General features: G+C 32.6%; 1 protein-coding gene across 1 annotated transcript; it reads right to left on the reverse strand.

The window, feature by feature from the left end:
* Window positions 1-396: 396 nt before the first annotated feature.
* Window positions 397-13599, reverse strand: LOC125049845 (homeobox protein Hox-B4). The gene is made up of 3 exons (XM_047649311.1): window positions 13413-13599; window positions 12581-13149; window positions 397-1985 (listed from the first exon to the last, which is right to left on the reverse strand). The coding sequence occupies exons 2-3, from the start codon at window positions 13095-13097 to the stop codon at window positions 1351-1353; spliced, it is 1152 nt and encodes a 383-aa protein (XP_047505267.1). The 5' UTR covers window positions 13098-13149; window positions 13413-13599; the 3' UTR covers window positions 397-1350.
* Between the last annotated feature and the right edge of the window lie 6647 nt (window positions 13600-20246).

Consider the following 20246-nt stretch of genomic DNA (forward strand, 5'->3'; position numbering starts at 1 on the left):
ATGGCGCGTAACCGAAAAATGTGACGGTATTTTTTTATCCAACACCGATAAAGAAGTTTGACTTCAAAAAGCAATATGGCGCGTAACCGAAAAACGTGACGATTTGCTACAAAATTTCTCCCATACGTCGATAAAGAAGTTTCACTTCAAAAAGATGGCGCGTAACGGAAAAATGTGTCGCGTAACGAAAAAATGTTACACAAAAAAATTTTCCAACCCCGATAAAGAAGTTTCACTTCAATAAACGTTATACATTACGAATGCTCGAATGAAAGTAAGGTTGTTTTAACTTATATGTGTCGCAAACAAACCCTTTTTTTACTATTTCGTTGATGCACATAAATAAATTGAATTATATAGGTACCACAGTAGTTTAGAGGAGAAAAGAAATCAATGTTTTATTAAATACTATGTTTTATTGGTTTTGTATTCACAGTCACCTATTTTAGTTACAAAACAATATTAAAATTAAATTAATAAGTTTGTACTTAACCTAGGTCATTGTCTAAGTATCACACAACAGTAGGTACTCAAAATAACTAGAAATATTCGATAACTAGATTTTACAGTAATTTTAACAGTTATATCTTTATTAGCAGCATACAATTCATTCATCACATTAACAAGGAAATCCATCTGGTACAAATATATGGTAAGGATTTATTTCATATGAACCCGCACTAAGAAGAAGGAATTAAAAAGTTTTGTACATAGAATATAATCATTTCCGTTTGTATTATAGTCACATTGATGCCAAGTTTTTTAACAAAAATAAAAGTATCCATGGTATAATACATTGAGGCTGAATAATAATCTGTTTGTTAGTTTGTTATAATCATCATTTTTCAAAAGCAGTAAATGTGTTCTCTCTAGTTTTAAATGCAGCAAAATATGTAGCAGGTTTGTACAAAGAAAATGCCACTATTTATATGTATAATAATCATATAGTTACAAAAAGATTAATAGCTATTACAATATCCATTTATTTTTATAAATTATTTACATTTAATAGGTAAATGAACACAGCTGATAGACGATTTGACGCACTATTAATAATATCAAATGGTCTGTAGAATGAAATTGGTATGAAAATACACTATATAAATTAAAATCTAACACTTTATACACTTTATACGACAATGACTTGAAGGAAAAAGTACAAAATTAACACTCAGATTCTATACCTACCCTAAATAATCACACTTTCGACATTGTAAAGTTCACCTTAACACATTCAAATGACTGGTTACACTAATTACACAACTTATAACAAATCTTACATAAATTACATTATCAACACGCAGGAATGGTAAAAGGAAATTCGTTAAAAATATATTATTACAATATAGATTATAAGGCGGTTAGACCATAGTCGGACTTGATTATGGGAGGAGTATTGGAGATGCCGGTGCCACAACCGGAGCTCACTGGCGAGCTATGCGCGGAAAGGTTCGCAAGCATCGCTGGGTCCATGCCTGCATGCATACCCATCATATGCAAGTGGTGAGCTGTCATTGAATGCCCATGGTTCACACCTGGATGAGACATGGGACTTATAACTGGATCGTGCGATAAATTCTGTTGCCCGCCAAAATCGTTCATAATATTATCAGTAACATTCTCTATACTGTCTGGTCGGCCATTATTATTTGTTTTCTTCTTATCATTATTGTTTGTGTTCTTATTTGATCTACTCTTTGGTGTGGCTTTTGTCGTGGTAGTTGTGACACCAGCGGGATTCGTTTTTCTTCTTACGTTTTTGGTATTGGGCAATTTGTTGTCTTTCTTCCATTTCATTCGTCTGTTTTGGAACCAAATTTTGATCTGTCGTTCAGAGAGGACTAGAGTGTGTGCTATCTCTATTCTTCTTCTTCTTGTCAGATAGCGATTGTAATGAAATTCTTTTTCCAATTCTAATATTTGGTGTCTAGTGTAGGCTGTCCGCTGTCGCTTTGGTTCCATCCCAGGTTGAAAGGTTCCATTTGCTGGAACAAAAAAAAATTGGTTATTATATATATTCATGCCTATTTATTAAATAAGAGCAGAAATAATTTCTCTACAAAATCAGTGAAATCACAAAGGTTTTAGAAATTCACAGTAATCAACCAATAATAATATGACGGCTTATTGGTCTAGTGGTTAGTACCCCTGACTGCGAATCCATGGGTCCCGGGTTCGATCCCCGGCTGAGACAAGACATCGATGTGATGAGCATTTGGTGTTGTGCTTAGGTCTTGGGTGTTTAAATATGTATTTATATGTCTATCTATCTATAATATGTAATTATATCCGTTGCCTAGTACCCATAACACAAGCTTCACCAGCTTAACATGGGACTAGGTCAATTGGTGTGAATTGTCCAATCAAAAAAAAAAAAAAACTATTTTAGAATTTTGCTTCATCAATTATTTAAATTTTAATATGTTTAATTTTTATATCAAAATTCAACCATATGTCCAAAATTTGTTCTACATATTATACCTAACTACCTACTTACATATATCGTAGTATTTTAATTAAACATTTAAATCAAAACCATACTTAAATTATTCAAATATCTATACAAAAAATCATTTGAAAACAATTCCTTAGATAAAAAACCTCTTTTTAGATAGTTATAAATATTAACTAGATAGTTATAAAGATTATAGATATTGATAAAAATACCAGCATACAACCTGAAATAGGTTGCGTGTTACCTTCCTGAATTATGTATGTAACGACCTCTCAGGGCACTCTTAATTAATGTGCATAATAATTACTTTACCATGAGCTTCCTTTTTCCTTTGATTAATTGTTCTTAGCAAATTAGTTGTAAACACAATATTGGAAGCGTATTGATGTATTTTCTTATCATCAGTCGATTGATGATAATTAGGAGTTAAGAATGAAGAATAAGATTTGATTCTAGTGGAAAGGAGTTGTATGGCCTAAAATTGATTAATTTTGGTATATTCATAAGTAGTATAATTTTAACTATTATTGGTTTTAATAACGTTATTAACGTAACATATTTAGAAATATCAACAGATCTATTGTTTTAATATTACGGAATGTTAAAAAAACTAACGGATTTACGTAAATATGTATTCGTATGGCGTACAACCTATAATTAGCATATTAAAATAGAATATTTTATAATCTCAGAGTGTCTTGTAACAAGTAATGTAAAAACTCCAAGTCAATATGAAATATTTTTATATTTTCTGACATATACTCGTACATCAAACTTTTTACACATCTTTATTAGTGAAAGTTGTCCTGTGTTCTAATGATTGTAAAATATGTATTGTTACGAAGCATCTTTAAATGATTTAGAATTACAGAGATTGTATTCAATTTAACACTAACAAACTCAAATCAATGCAAAAATTTGAGGTTTGTCAAAGAGCAGTGGAAAGAAGTTTACTAAATAAAAACAAAAGGATAGGGTTAGTAATATTTACATTACAAACACGAGAAGTATAGAGTAGTTTATAAAATGTGAGGAGCTGAGAATTGGAGTAAAACTCTAATGAGTTGGTATCCAAAAAAATAAATAATAGTTAAAAAAAACTAAAAAACACGCTTTTAAAGCACATCAAACTAAAAAGTGAAAAAGCGTGGGTTGCTCTATAGACGAAAAATATGGCACAGAGCGCCCCACGCTTTTTCACAATTTTTTTCAAATTTTTTTAAATTTTTTTTTTCGTATTATTGCATTGTCATCAATCTTTGACAGATGCGCAAAATTTGAATAAAATCTGTCCGTTTAAAGTGGGTCAAAATCGAGTCCGAAGGTTACATACATACATAGGTACATACATACAGGTGAAATAAAACTGGTGACAGTCAAAAGTGGGGCGAGTAAGGGCAGAATGGAACGTTCTGGTGGAGGCCTATGTCGGGATCGGCAAACGGTAGGTGTTTTTATTTGATTGTGTATAAGAATAAGTAACATGTCTGAAATAAAGGCATTTTTTTATGAATAGAATATTACGTTTGAAATTTCTTTGTAACAAACTTTTATAATATCAAGGTAATTTCCTGAGGAACAGAGACCCGGAAATTAGGCTAAGCCTTCATTCATACGGGCCACGCCTTTTATAAAAATATTAGGAAACGCGGAGACAAAATTATATTAAAATTTAGTTTTTACACACATCGGACGTGAAATTAAAAATTTGTTTGAATTAGACGAATATTATCTAAGTACATGTTAATATTAGAGCAGTGTTGGCCTAGTGGCTTCAGCGTGCGACTCTCATACCTGAGGTGGTAGGTTCAATCTCTGGCTGTGCACCAATGGACTTTCTGTCTATGTGCGCTTTAACATTCGCTCGAAAGGTGAAGGAAAACTTCGTGGGGAAACCGGCTTGCCTTAGACCCGGACCGTCAATGGCGTGTGTCAGGCATAGGAGGCTGATCTCCTACTTGCCTATTAGATTAATAAATTATGATGAAACAGATACAGTAATCTAAGAACCTAAAAAGGTTGTGTTGTAGCGCAACTGATTTATTTTTTTATTTTACATATTAATATTATCTTTGAATATCTAATTATAGTTTTTGCGATAATTGTAAAATATGGAAGTGAAGAATGAGATATTCTGGGTCTAAACGTTATTTGCTGCTAAATTGATATTAAGTTTTAATGAGTGCGTGAGATAGGCACAATCTCAATCAACAATACAAAAGTTTTATATAAAATTAAATTTGGCAATAAATAATATAAGATTAATAAACAGAATATCTAAAACTATATCCTATTCGGGACATAAGACAATTCATTATTCGTTAGAAAGGGACAGGGGGTGGGCAGCAGGAATTCCTCGGGATGAGGTTTGGGCGAGCTATGTGCGGTCGGCCGAGATTTCTAGTGGTCACCGCATTGATCCGCGCTAGCCTTTGGCTTTAGGTATATAGTTTGAAGGTTAAATTGCTTTGTATGTAGAGCTATATTAGATAAGATAGGGTTTAATGCGCAGCTAGCGCAAGTGAAATGCGAAACACGTAGTAGTAATACCCCAATCTATTTGACTTAAAAACAAAAGCCTTATATTTACGTAATTTATGTGCTATATTATTTAAAAATTGCCCAAAATTTAATTGCTTTTAATGTCTCATTATTGCACCATAATTCAAAAGAAAGTTCATCAAAAAGTGTTTCAATTCATCTATACCAAGGAAGGTTAGTGGCAGTAGGGTCTGGGGAAGCCGGTCATTGCCTTAATGCTTATCCTTCGGACCCTTTTGGACCCTGAATCACTCCGCATTGCCATCAGTCGTTTAGGAGTGCCCATATGTACTTCCCATAAGTGTCTCTGTGGCTTTAAGTAAATAGTATTGGACATCATGGCATCATAGCCAAAGTGAGTTCGCCATTCCTCGCTCAACGAATAAGCATCGCAATACAGCGAGGAAATGCTGCCATTAAAAGTACTGCCACAGGGGCCAAACGCTTTAAATTCGTTTGAACTTTTTAATAATCAATTATTACTATCTAGGTTAAAAATATTGTTAATACTGTTATTTGTATGTTGGAAATATTTATGATAACATATCTCGTTCTATAAAATCTTCCCATACATTTTTAACGGGACACGCGTTATATAAAAACAAGTAAACGAATGCAAAACGAGAACCCGTTCGTTAAAGCATATCATACGCGTCATCGGCGATGACAATCAGAATTGAATTACCAGCTACCCGTCGACCGTGTGGTCTCTCATCTGCTAATCAACGATCTCACTATCAGCCTGGTGGTCCATTACATCCTCTCTATCCTATCACTATTATGGAGTGAAAAACTCCCGCGCACTGACAGCTACCGATAAGCGCGATTGAAAACTGCAACGCTAACGCATGAATCAGGTTTATGTGCCTTTGTTGAATATTTTGTCTCGTACCGTGTTGACGAAAATAAAGTAGGTATAAGGTAGAACATACAAGCAAAAGTTAAAATATCAAAGTGTTTTTATACGAATATTATATTAAGAATTATATATATCATTATAACAATAACAAATTAGTATTTGTCGTAAATACATAGTTTGCTTCTTTAATATCTTTCTTGCTTGGTATTATAACCATGAACATAGATAAAACACTTTTTATGCCGTGTAACTAATAACACTTTACTACATTACTAGAACTAGCTACCTATGTACCAAACAATAACAATGAATGAATATATATTTTAAAAAATTTACTTGTATAAAATCATATTTAAATGTAATTTGGTTATAAAAAACTAAGTATGATTTTAGTCTACCCAAGATGAGTAATAAAAAAATACAATTCAAAATTGCTTTGTAAAAATTTAATTTAAAGCTACTTTATTGATTTTATAGAAATTTAGATCATTTTATTTTCGTTGGACTAACTTCATTATCTAAAGATGTAATATAAAATGATTACAAGGGCACTATGGGCGTAGATTATAACGTAATATGAAATCCTTTTACTGCCCAATGGGGTATCATGCAGACATTTCTATATCTGTTTCATTTATGATTCTAAAAGGCAAATCGGTGATCAACTTTTGCAGCTACTCTTATAGGACTAAACATGAGAGAGTGATAATTGCACATAGGAATATATTTCTATAGAATGAACCGAATGGTTTAAAACCGATGTCAAGGTTATAGTCGCACGCTTAACCAATGTCTATAGTTAATATAAGTAATATTTATTGTACACAGGTAATGGACTGTCAGTCATTTAAGTTGTCATTACGTGTCAGCGACGCAGTCATAGATGTATTCGAGATAAATCAATCCAATTGGTTGAATTACATCATGCGTTTGAAATATTATACTAGTTACTCATAGTTATGGCTATATTGTATTTAAAAACAAATCCGAAGCTAGAGTTCTCGCGAATTTAATAATTATTAATTTCGGATTACGCAACCAAATGTCTAATAACATACAACGACCACTATTTATGCGTCGACTTGTTAAAACTATCGCGGAATATGATTATGCTTACTAAGAATATCTATAGCGCTAAATCACCTGCATGGTGAGTAGGTACAACCCACATTCACACCCTCATGTACATACCCTCACATGAACACCAACACACAACCGAAAAAGGTATTACTTAGTTAAATATATTTCATAATTTTTATTGATTTTTTCCTTTTGTAAATGATAAACATTTTTATATATTTTATATATTCCATGTTTGGCTATATCTTTAGTAGGTATATTTTCTTTTGTCATAGATATATAAGCCATGAATTAAGTACTAAGAACTGCGACGCTTTTTATAGAATAATCTATGATTGGAAGTAAATATTTGCAAATATGTACCATATTGGAAATATTTCAGATTTGATTCCATAAAATTATAACTTCATTGAATAGATTGTGACTTAACAATCCGATCAAAATGTTTGTAGTGCTAGACTTAGTATTTTTTCACAACCCTACAACGCTGTTAGATTTTTTGTATAATTTCACATATAGAAGTTAAAATGATACCTGATAGAGTGAAGAGTCTAGGCCGAGTTTTAACAAACAATATTTCGAATAAAACTGTTATAGGCTTCTTAACGAAAAAAATCCCAAAGACGGCTAAAGTCACTGTGTCAATTGTACTGTATATTAATAATCATCCATACAACTTAAAAATCCTTAAGGGCCAGAAAAAAACTGATAATCACCGCGGCGAATTCCGAACCACAAACTGGCCATTTAAAAACTATAATATAAATGACACTCATTAAAATCACTGGCCCATTGTCATACCAGGACCTGTTTAACGACACCACATTAGTAAACTGTCAAAACATATCAAAAGATCTTGAGGATTCGTAAACTTAAGCCGGGTCCACATTTGTAGCATGTTGACGTATCACGATCAGTCGTATCGTGTCTAGTATTTGTATCATAAATATGGACGCTCATTTTGTCCATGTCGTATTTTTATGGCGTATCTTGTAAAAATCGCGTCCATACTTATCAAATGCTGTATCATGTCAGTGTATCGGCTTTAACTTTATAAATATAGACGCTTCACTTTTCTTCCGATGTATCTTGTCCTGATGCGCGTATCTTTCAGTGCACCTTTCCCTTCTCGTACGGTTCAGTCATGTCTTCGTTCCCAAACGGTTTAGCCATGTCAGCAATTGCTCACGTTAAATTCATTAAAGTCAATTACTTTCGTTATCCCAGCTCATTTTTTTCCTCTTTCACTACAACTAACAACTACTACACTTAGCTCAACAATGTTTATTTCACTGCATTCAAGTCCAAACTTTTTCGATACGATGTGTATTCCCTTTGATGATAGCGAAAAAACCGACACAGGATGGTTCGGGGTGTATCAAGTATCGTATCGCGATACAGTATCGTGATACAGTATCAAAATACGTCCATACCACCGATCGTGATACGCGTATCGGATACGAGGTGTATCAAGATACGCGCTTAGTGCGGATCGGGCCGTATCCGATACGGCATGTATCATAAACGGGTATCATTTTGCGTCCAAACTAACGATCATGACACGCGCCGAAGCCACGCAACGGAGATACGATACACCGAAATGCTACAAATGTGGACCCGGCTTTAGGGATGTTATTGATTGGGCGCAATTTGTTTATTTCTTTTAAAACGCACCGCGCACTCAAAACTCCTTAACGCTATTGTAAGTGAATTTGCACTCGTGTTACTAACAATGGTGAATTAAGCGGATATATGATGGCTATTAATCTTTTTATGTTCATTTAAAAGTGATGGTAAGCCTCTTAATTTTTTCATATGATCGATCAAAATTTATCAGTCATACAAATGTATTGTTAGATATTATATATATTATAATATAGTTAATTGATAGGAATATTTTATTTGTTAAACATAATCTGACTCCTAAATAATTTAACTTTCGAATGATGTTAACCTTTTTCAAATAGCATATAAGTCTAATAAAACGAATGCAATTAAATGTCAGATATAATACTGTCAGAGCAGTGTTCGCATAGTGGTCTGAATGTGCGGCTCTCATCTCTAAGGTCGCAGTTTCCCTGACTGCACCAATGGTCTTTCTGTCAACGTGCTCATTTAACCTACAGTGAAGAAAAATGTTATGAGGAAACCATGCCTTGGACCGAAAAAGTCGACGGCTTGTGCGGATAGCCCACTGGTCTATCAGAAACCCAAATAATGACGACATCTGAGGCCCAAACCTAAAAGGTCGGTTGTAACGTGTTTTTTTATTAAATCTAAACCTAATCTAATTAAAATCAGTAAAATGAATGTAGTAATTCATACCTATACATTTAATTGTTATATTTAGCGGTGTATATGTAGCGGTGCCTTGATTGGATATAAGAATCGATTAATTATTTAAAGATGTGCCTTTTTGATTTTACTAATACTGACTAATTATTTAATAAACTAATAATTTTGATGGATAACTAAAGTCTCTATTTTTACTCTAAAACTTGTGATTTTATGGACAAAGGGTATTTAAAACGGGTAGTTTGTTAGTTAATCTAAACAAATGTATAATTAATTTGAAAACGTAATGAATTAAATTATTATTTTTTTGATTTACTAAAAACGCACGACCTACACAAATAATTCTCCACGTTCACATCGCTTACCAATGCTAAAGATTTCAATGCGATATTTCAGTTTACAAATATTTTACAATAACTTAATAAAATGCATAATAGGGAATAATAATTTCGCTTATTAAATGTAAAACAATTGAAGGTTGTGAATCTTGACTGGGCCAATCCCTGAAAAAATATATATATCCCTATTTCCAGTGACCAACGGTAATAAATGACAATCCTGACTTAAACACGAACAACAGTATACATATTACAATTAACAATACGTTTATTTTAGTCTAAGACAGTACTCGAAAATGTTGTATTTCCATACATTCTTATAACATTTATAGTTTACTATACTCTATTCTATTTACTTTTCTGTTTCGTTAACTATTTGATTCGTGGGGAATATACTGTGATTTAACACCGCTTTTCCGTATTATGTGAGTCAGTCTTATAATATATACAAAAACCTATAAAGTGTATGTATTAAATATTATCATTTACGGGTTTCCTTAAATTTGGCTTAGAGACACTAACTAGAAGGCAAAACCTATTTGTTATTCTTTCAAATTTAAGTAGGTAAACGTCAACAGTACTTGCTTGCGTTTTTCTCAATCCTTTTGTTTCTTTTGTTCTATGTTTTTGGTTAGAGGCAGAGAGAATAGTTTTAAATTCATTACTGCTGGGTATAATATTGCATCATAGTTGATAATATTATGTAAAAATATTTTTGAATATGGAATCATTCATGCATAATATCGAACAATTTAACTGTATTTTATAGAATATCTAAATAAACTTTATTTATTATTTTGTAATATTTTTGATAGATAAAGATATTTTTCAGGATTTTTCGCACCTAAATGTTTTTGATGATTACTTTTAATAATACTGAAAACTCATTATATATTAGTGAAAAACGTGTGTGGTAATGCAATTAAATAAATAATAGTTTTTTGCCCATATTACTTCGTATCTACCATGAGTAGTAATTTCAGTTTTAAATTAATTATGATTTTTGTTACTGTTTTTACCACACATTACAAAAACACTTTTATCCGAATAAAAGGCGTAACAGATTCATTATTTATTTACAATGAAAACTGTTCCGACGTTTATAAAGTAGGTATACTATAGTTGGTTAAGTTCTATACTAGGGTTGCCTGTAAGAAAGCGATAAGGCCGCCCGTCGCCTAATAATTTATGTAACATATATGTATGTCTAAGGTAACGAAATGTAAACAAGTAAATACATAGATATACTTAATTGGAAATGTGATGTCGGATTATGCCTTGCTTATTTATATCCATTTATTAAATATTTATAATTTTACACTATTCTAACAAAGGGTCATTAAGTTTTGACAGATAGAGAAGTTATTTTTTAAATTTTGAGTGTATTAGTTGCGTTTTATAGTTAATTTAACTAAAACCGCTTGTTACCAAACTACTTTACAGAATAAGGTACAAAGGAATATCCTGGCAGCATAGCCAATAATTTAATTTTAAAAATTATCTTAAGTCTAGTTAAACACACCAAGCTTTTAATGGTATTATGATGAAAAAATCTTTGACGTTGCGTTAAAGACTAACATGTTATCTATTAAATCCTTGCAATAAATACAATATTTACATTGTGAATTAACGTTAAAATATAATATATGTCGCTTGTTGAAGAAATATTGTAAGACAGATTAGGTACTTCTATATGCTTCGACACGCTATATTCGAAAGGAAGTCAAGTCTGCTATTATTTAATCATAATAACAATTTTTATCGTAAGTAAATTTATTATAAAATAACTAATTTTCTCTGTATTACGTATTATTTTGTAAATTCTTATTCATATTTTTATAACTATTCCACAAAACGGAGACTTATTGTATAGGCTAGACTGTAGGTAAACGAATTACAGTCTAGACTATACAATAATTATGGCTAATGAGTAATAGATTACTTTATTGTTTGATTTCTGTTAAAATCGTAGCAGATATTATAAGACACAAAACTCATACCTAATGAGTGCATCAATATTCAATACCTACAGATTTAAGTTACGCGTTTATGATTCACAGATAATATATCATCAGTAGAATAAATCAGCGATAATAATTGATTAGTCTAACACTAGAAAATGCCTCTGAAATTAATATTCCTTAAATTATATGGCATTCGCTTGTGTTTGATGTCAGAAGACATTTTAGACTTGAAATATACAAGCGAACGCTAATCTATTGAAAAAACGCAAGACGCTGAAATATTGATTAGTGCTTAGCTATCTAAATGGGTGTGTGCTGTTTTATACCCGCCATATAGTAGTTATAATTTTATATATATATATCAGTAATCTTAATATAGGTATAAGCTTTAAATCTGTTCGACGTTCTGGTGGACAGAAAATTGTGTCCAGTTTATGTTGAAAACATTCCAGACGATTTTTTTTTTGTTTTGATCATGTAGGTAGGTATACAATAAACAAAATAATATAGTCACGTGACTAGATTTATAAGAAGTCTATCTAGACTTCTACCCAGTAGGTACCTCAGTACCTACTATCTAGTACTAGGTACAGAGCTGGATATATTCGGTAGTGGGCTGATCGGTTTTAGAGAAAGCATTGTGGGGTGCCTTTCTAGAACCTAATTTCGCTGTTTTTCTGATGATTTTTCTTTTTTTTCTGCACATAGTTGTTGAAAATTTTATTTTATTTTATTTTATGTTTATGTTAAAAAATTGATTTTATTTTAATGTGTGCTTGCATTGTCGTGTGTGTTTTAGTTGTATTTTTTTTTTTAATTTCTATTTGATTTTTTTTACTGAGAAACTTATGCTTGCATTAACTGTCACACATTTTAGATGTGGGATTTTGTGAAATAGTTGGTGGACTTATGACTGTGTGTGATGTTGTGGGCTTGATAACTAAATAAATAAATAAATAAATAAATAAATAGGTAGGTAGGTAGGTAGGGTAGGTACTGAGGTACCCACTGGGTATGAATAAGGCTAAATGTGCGAAAATATACTTACAAGCACCAGCCACGTGTATCTTCTTCATCCATGGATAAATAACTCGATCAGTATTATCTGAACATATTGAAGAGTCATCGTCGTCCATGGGTGGACTGTCCAGTAATAACCTCTCATCATCCAGCTCCGAAGCTGGAGAGCCTTCACGCCCTAGCGCTTGAAGCTTTCTTCCAGCTGGTGCGGCTTCCTCTATGTGCCTTTCGAGCCGTAAACCCAGTTCTGCTAAGCCTGGGGCTGGTTCAGTGTGAATGTAGCCGTGATCTGCATCAGACGGATGTGATGGTTCCGGCGGTCGTGGTGGTGGCGCCACTGGGGGATGCTGTGGTATAGGATGGTAGTAGCCACCATAACCATAGCCAGCCCCAATTTGAACTGGGTATTGTTGGTATCCATACTGGAGTTGGTGCTGGTAGTATTCCCCTGGTGGGATGTAGTCTGCCTGGCTGTACTCCTCCGAGGGTGGGAACTTGGGGTCGGGTTGTGGTTGGTATCCCCCGTTCATGAGGAAGGAGCTCATGGTGGGCGGGATATCATTACACTACGCCTGTTAATATGGCCGCCATATAATCCTGTAAATAACGAGTTACTGAGCGCCGTTGTGTAATTTATTAATATATATTTTAAATAGCCGTTTTTCGAGATATTAATAATACTCGTACATTATTTAATCATATTGTAACAGGTAGACAACATCTGCAATTATTTGTTTAATTTTAGTAGAATAAATCCAAGTGCTTAGTGCTGTGAAATGTATTGATATTAAATTTAAAATAATTAATTTAGATAATACCATCAAAATCATTAAAATTACAATACGGCGCTTGGCACTTACAATTTAAATTACACTTAATTCACTCTCACTCAAGTTTTAAACAGTTCACAGTATGAATATCGTACTGAAAATATTGCAAAGTCACTTGATTTATCACTTTTTGATAATAAACAATAGGATCTGTAACGCGCACTCTCGCGACATTTTGAGACAATATACACTGCCCGACACGCCAGCGCACTCTGTCACTTTAAGGACCCCTATACATGTCCATCAATTTTTACATACCACCTTCCATTTTTAAGGCGGAGCTGTATTTCTACTTCATAACCAAAAACCGAAACAAACAGAAATGAACCTTATATCCAATTATTAAAGTTGAAAAACGAACGCGTGTAACCCTTGGAACACAATTCCATAGCATCGTCGCTCCCTCTTTAACGTAACAAGAAATAGCATGTGTGAGCGCGATGGAACGACTTATGCATTTTCGCAACCAAGAGGATAAAGTTATATCTGTCTCTTTTTAATCCAAGCTTTTAAGCTTAAGAAAACGGGATAGATTACTATAGAAACAGTGCGTAGATTAAGAAGCTGTTTATAATAAAACAGGGCGACGTGGTCTCAGTTCGTTGCGACATGGCGCGGTGTTTTAAATATTTAATATGCAATTTCCTTTATAATGCTTTACTTTTTAATAGATGGCAAGTGGAATATAATTTGGCTTAAATTAATAGTTTTGTGTAATGATACAATGATGTGTAATTTTCATTGTGTTTAATGAGAATTGTTCACGCCAATTAACTCGAGATGAACATATGAATCGACTTTAACTTTTTAGTTTTAAATTTTAATTGCATTTAATTAGGGTAATTATAATATATATTAGGTAGGTATATATACATAAATTGACGTCAGCCGTTCATTTCAAGATTTGTGAATAAACACAACATACTTTTCAATTTAACAAGTTTAATATTATTAGGTATACTGGAAAAGTAAGGGTTTGCTTGCTCTACATTATTTTTTAATTATAACTTATGTTATGGGAGAAAATGAAATATAATTTTCAATCTAATTATTATAAAGTATGTTATCCTATTTCAATCATAATTATATACCTATTTATGTATATTATAATCCTGTGCCTGACGCCGTCAATTTCAATATGTTTTCTTTCACCTTACGAGCAAGTGTTATATTAATTGATGATTTAATTAATGTTTTTTATTAAAGTAGGTACACCACATCATATTTAATGCTATATCTACAGTATATGTTACAAGCTATAATTTCTTAAAAACATGACAATTATCATTGTAAATAAATGTTAAAAAAAGTAAAAATAATACACTTCCAATTGTAGAATAATTTCACACTAAATAGGATTCTAGGCTCCTTCAGCCGTACGTTTTGAACTAGTACTACTATTACTAACGTGGTATCTTAATTACTAAGCAATTTCAAATGACTATTAAAGTTAATCTTTAAACAAATAAATCAAATAAGGAGTCCTCAAGGGAATTGTTTCAAATAATCTCAATATGATCACACTAAAACCCTCTTGATCAGTAAGCTAACAAGGAAGCCGACAAATAAATAAAAATGTCCATGTTATTGAATTAGGAGATCACAGTGTTCGGTCTAAATGCTGAGTCAGCAGCTTCCAACCAACAAAAGGTGGCAACACCCGTTCAAATGTTGTTTGATCAATAGCTATCGGCGGCTCTCGTTCTTTAGAGAAATCATTTAATGAATTTATACAAGGAATTACTATTTCGGACCCAATTAAACTGACTTAAAAAGGAGGTTGTCCGTTTGATATGTAATATTGCTGGAATTTAATCTGTTTGGGCTTATATTTGCATCTATGTTTGTCTATTTAAATCAAAAATAAATTAGAGAGTCTTAGTTTCATCAAAATTGCTCCAATACTTTTAGAGATGTACCTACACGCGATTCTAAAGGGGAAATATAGGTATATATGTATGTATGTGAAATCGGTTTATTTTTACTTTTGTTATAACATAACATAAAACCAATACCATATTTTGAAGATTCAAAGTGGCATGGCATTAGATATATTCAATTTCTATTTTGTAAGTCATACGTAGGTACCTGTCAGTAACATATATTGTTTCAGTAACATTATTGTTTGTATTACACGCGCGAGAATTACGGAATTTTCTTTCGTTGCATTACTTGGAACATCTTTTGAATATCAAACAAGAGAGCAGAATGAGTACACTCGAGACTTAAAAGGCTGGCAATGCACTCGTCCTGGCATTGAGAGTGTCAATTTTTATCACTTAAAATGAGGTCAGCCTTCCTGCCCATTTGCCCACTGTTCTATAAAAAACAACACAGGAATGCACGTAAAATAAAACGCGACTTGCTTTTAAAAATCTATTTTGCCCGAAACTTCTCACACTGTAGAGAGATTTGAAAATCGAATCTTTTACACCGTGAACGGTAAAAAACAAATTGTTCTTTTTTTAAATATTGTACTTTATTCTTCAAATTGTAACCAACCTACTTGTATATTTCTGATAATATTTTTCAATTCAAATTTTTTCAAATTTCAATTTCTTCCTTCCATTAAACTTCGTTTGCTAATTGTGTAGGTTATAATATGCACTGAATGCACTAGGCGGATGATTTATTAATTAAGCGAGTTAAAATATCATAGGAGTTACATCATATACGTACGTTTCCTGACGTCATCTTGTGATCTTTATCTGCCATACACTTGTTATATATTTAATTTGTGGAGGAAGGAAGTTGTTGGTTTCCACTGACCTTGGGAATATCCTTGACCAACCACTGACTGGCTTGAAGGCTCCAGTGACTAAGTCGAGAAGTTGTTAGTGCGATTTGAGGTATGATTTTGTTGTGATTTGAAGATTCAAGGGTATTCTCGGATAAAAACTGCGGTGATCTTTAATGTAATTTATTAGTATATTTTTGTATAATATAAGGAACAAACGAGTCTATGGGACGCCCAAAAAAGTAATCGCAGCCCATGGCGCCCATTTTAGTGAGTGCGTTGCCGGGCTTTCAAATTTATTTAGTATTCGCGCCTTACCTAGTTATTAACGCCTCTCACTTGCATTCTCAACCTTGTATGGCAAGTTTTTGTACTTTTCTTTGTTGAATGAAAAATATTTTCTCGTTTAAACCTAATGTATTAGTTAAATTCTTCATCGCAGTGGCGTAACAATAGGGGGGCAGGGCTGGCAAAATGCCACGGGCCCCCGACCCAAGAGGGCCCCTGCCCAAGAGATATAATATTCTATGGATAAATGTGAGGTCTCCAATACGCATAGGCCATTCCCTCTCGCCTAAAAGAGGAGGCCTATGGGCATTAGTAGGACATATACAACGTTTAATTGAGTACGCTGAAAATCTCGAAGTTTATTAAAATTAATCTGAGTACAACGTGACGATTTTTATTTATAGGGTCCCATCAAAAGAATTTGCCACGGGCCCCAGATGGTATAGTTGCCACTGCTTCATCGACTAGTTACCGCTTTTTTAAGTATGAGGCGACTCGTCGAAAACCAGAACAGCTATTTTTATATAGGTAGTGCCAAATGAATAGGACGCTACCCGCGCTACTAGTAAAACAAAAATCGTCTTAATACCTGGAACCTAATCTGTCTATTCAGTGATAAAGATGTTGATGAAAGTTTTGTACCCTGTCGCGATGTTTTTTCGCTAACTGGCTCCATCCAGCGCAAACTTAATCCAAGTTTAATGAACAATACGACAGGCCCTTAATCAAACTTTGGATGTTCTCTTTTCAATCCAATCTGGTCGTTATTCCATTGAAATTAGGTTTACTTCACATAGATAAAATCACGGCGTATAAATCTTTTTCTTATTGTTTGCTAGTCGACGAAAAACCTATTTAGCTGAGTTTGATCATTTCTTGTTTTTCAAACAAAGTTTGAATTAGAGCTCGAGAATTTTAACAGTAATTTACACTTTCTTTATAAATATACGTAGTAAGTATCATGCGATTAAATGATTATAATAAATAATTAATTTATAAATAAAATAAATTGTCAATGTCTATGGGTTAGTGCAGTTTTGTTCCACGATCACCTTGTGGTGATATCGAGGCGCTAATTAGTGATGGTGAAACAGTATAAGACTCTCTCTCTCTAAACTCTCTATAAGACACATTTTCGAAATTAATAAATGTATTTAAACCTGCCATTTTAAGTTCAACGGGATGTTTTTTTTCCTGTCAATCTCAATCTCTCAAACTCTGAAAATATCTTCATGTAGCTAAACAAGTACACTTATAAATTGTCAGAAAGAAGTTAAATTAATTGTAAATTTACATTTACTACCAGTTCCCAAGTCAAGGGCGTAGAGCGGGTAAGAAGAACTGGCAAGAAACTTTCCGCCACTCTTTTTAATCAACAAGTATTGTCATACAAATTGTTTGAACTGGAGCAAATCAATCCCATGTCGATTTAGCATTAAGAACACGACGATAATGCTCATGTGATTTTATCATCTTTTCTATGGAATAATTGTTGTCCTTACGTGGGCTATATATATTTAAATAAAACGTGTAAAAACCTTTAGTCTAGTCTAGAAAAATGTCACTCAAAACGTCTTGCTATGTTATGTAATAAATTCGCGTTCATATACGTTAAAGACGATTTCCCAGGTACTTATCTAAAGATTATATATTTTAATATAGATAATATAGATTATAATATTCTAAACCCACATATTAATAACAATAAAAATTGATAAATAGTAATATAAAACAAATTTAAAAAGTATGGTCACTGTGGCGTGGCACACTGTGTACCTTTAATGCTGGCAGCATTTCCTCGCTGTATTGCGATACTTATTCTATCAATAGTATATTTCAATATAAATACAATAAGCGTATTCTGAACGCGACGTTGCCGCACTTCAGGTCGTGTTTCAAACGAGACCGAAGATTCATGGTTTGTGTATTTTAATTTTCGTTTCTGATAATGAATGTCATTTATATGGATAGTTGCATAAATTAATAATTAATCCTGTAATGTATATAACCTTGTTTATAAACAGGTTGATAGGTTAAAATATAGAGATATTTGTACTTTTTTATTGTAGCAATTTAAATCAGTGCTCAATAATTTTGTTACGAAAGCAGGCTAATGTAACATTTTATATAATGGTACATTTTCACTAAATCTTAGGGATATTAGGAGATTTTTTTCTATATGACAGATTCAAATTTCAAGCTTTAAGATTTCTAAATGTTCACTTTTATAAAGCACCATCGCCTTGATGTGATAAAAATGACTTTATATAAGTAGGCAGTTGAATTTTTTCTTCTATTAAGTGGTAACACAAATTTGATTTATCTAATTCGTTCGGTATCGCATAACCAATTTTCTGTAATGGCGGGCTGCATTCGCTATCTTTGTAGACGCCGACATTTTTTGTTTCGCCCCTCCCAACCATATACGATTTGGCAAGGAATTCGAAGGGAATGTCTGCCTCTATTTACTTACGTGAATCTGTTATGTAATTTTTACCTACGTTAAGTTAGAAGTTTTAAACAAACATACAGGATAACGTTGAATAAGTACTTACAAGAAACTTTAAACTACAAAACGGGTGTTTAGTTATTAAATATTACGTCTCCTTGACTAACAAATTAATTAGCAATCTTTTTTAAACGTACGTAATTATATTTGTGCTCCTTATTTATTGTCTCTCTTCATCGATGTGTAAATAAAATGTGACAGAAAGTATTTTTGCTATAACTGCGGCTATAGTGTGATATGAATTTTTTTTGCAAACACTACGATTACGACATAACATGAATTGGAGGCATAGAGATAAATAAACATGGTATAGCATATCTTATTATTAGTAAACTGAGATTGTAGATTAAGTATTAGATATTAAGTATAGAAGAAAGTATCTAGGTACAATTGTGTCCATTGAATGTTTTATACAAGTTACAAGTTCTCGCCAAGAATCTAACCCACGGCATTCGGGTTATACATATATATATATATGTATAACGGAATACTGTGTGAATAGGAAAACTGTCCCATGTCCGTCATATTATGGTCTATAAAACTAGCTCCTTGTAAATATCGGAGGAACTAGACAACACATACAAATTAAATTTTTAATAAAAATAAAATTTATTCGAATAAGTGGAACCTGTGTTCCTGAGACAAGCGCGTTCAATCAAATACATCTTCAACTTTCTATTATTACTATACTTAGATAAGATTAAGTTTCATATTAGGAGCATTTCTCATTAAGTTCGCGTCGAGTGTTCATAAACACATAAGTTTTGACGTGGGAACCTCAACTTGTGCTTTAGAGTTTGTAATTTTCCTTTAAGATGATTAGTGAATTTTGTTAGTTTTCCACATACGTTTAGTAGATATACTGCTTTCACGAGTTTCTCAAGAATTTTTTTATATTTCATAAATTGTGCTAGATTTTTGACAATTACAACCAAACGCAATACGATCGTGTTTTGTTTTCCTCACCCCTCCATTTCTCTTTATTTTGTTATATGCAAAATCTCAAGGCAGCTTTTGCTCCGCACCACCACTATATGTTACCAGCTGCCCACAGATGTATTCCCGAACCAATTCGACTTAGGGTCCTTCAAGAAAAAAACGTTCTTCTTTTTAGAAAGTCTGGCAATGTGAGTGTCTATCACTGAACATCAGGTGAGCCTCCTGCCCATTTGCCCAATCTTGTATAGAAATAAACATATTATACTTTATAACTATATATAAATTAGCCTTAAATACACCAAGTATCGTACTTGTTACACGTATTTGAATATAGTCTGTTTTATGAATAACATATTTATTTTATGGTAGGTTCACTCTAGAATAGTTAAAT

Source organism: Pieris napi, chromosome 5 (genome assembly GCF_905475465.1).
Source record: "Pieris napi chromosome 5, ilPieNapi1.2, whole genome shotgun sequence".
NCBI classification, from domain to species: Eukaryota; Metazoa; Arthropoda; class Insecta; order Lepidoptera; family Pieridae; genus Pieris; species Pieris napi.

Bases quoted from the DNA above. Each gene is read 5' to 3' on its own strand.
- LOC125049845 (XM_047649311.1), bottom strand. From the start codon at position 13,097: ATGAGCTCCTTCCTCATGAACGGGGGATACCAACCACAACCCGACCCC. The intron at 1,986-12,580 runs GTAAGTATATTT...TTTTTGTTCCAG, and splicing joins GATACACGTGGCTGGTGCTT to CAAATGGAACCTTTCAACCT.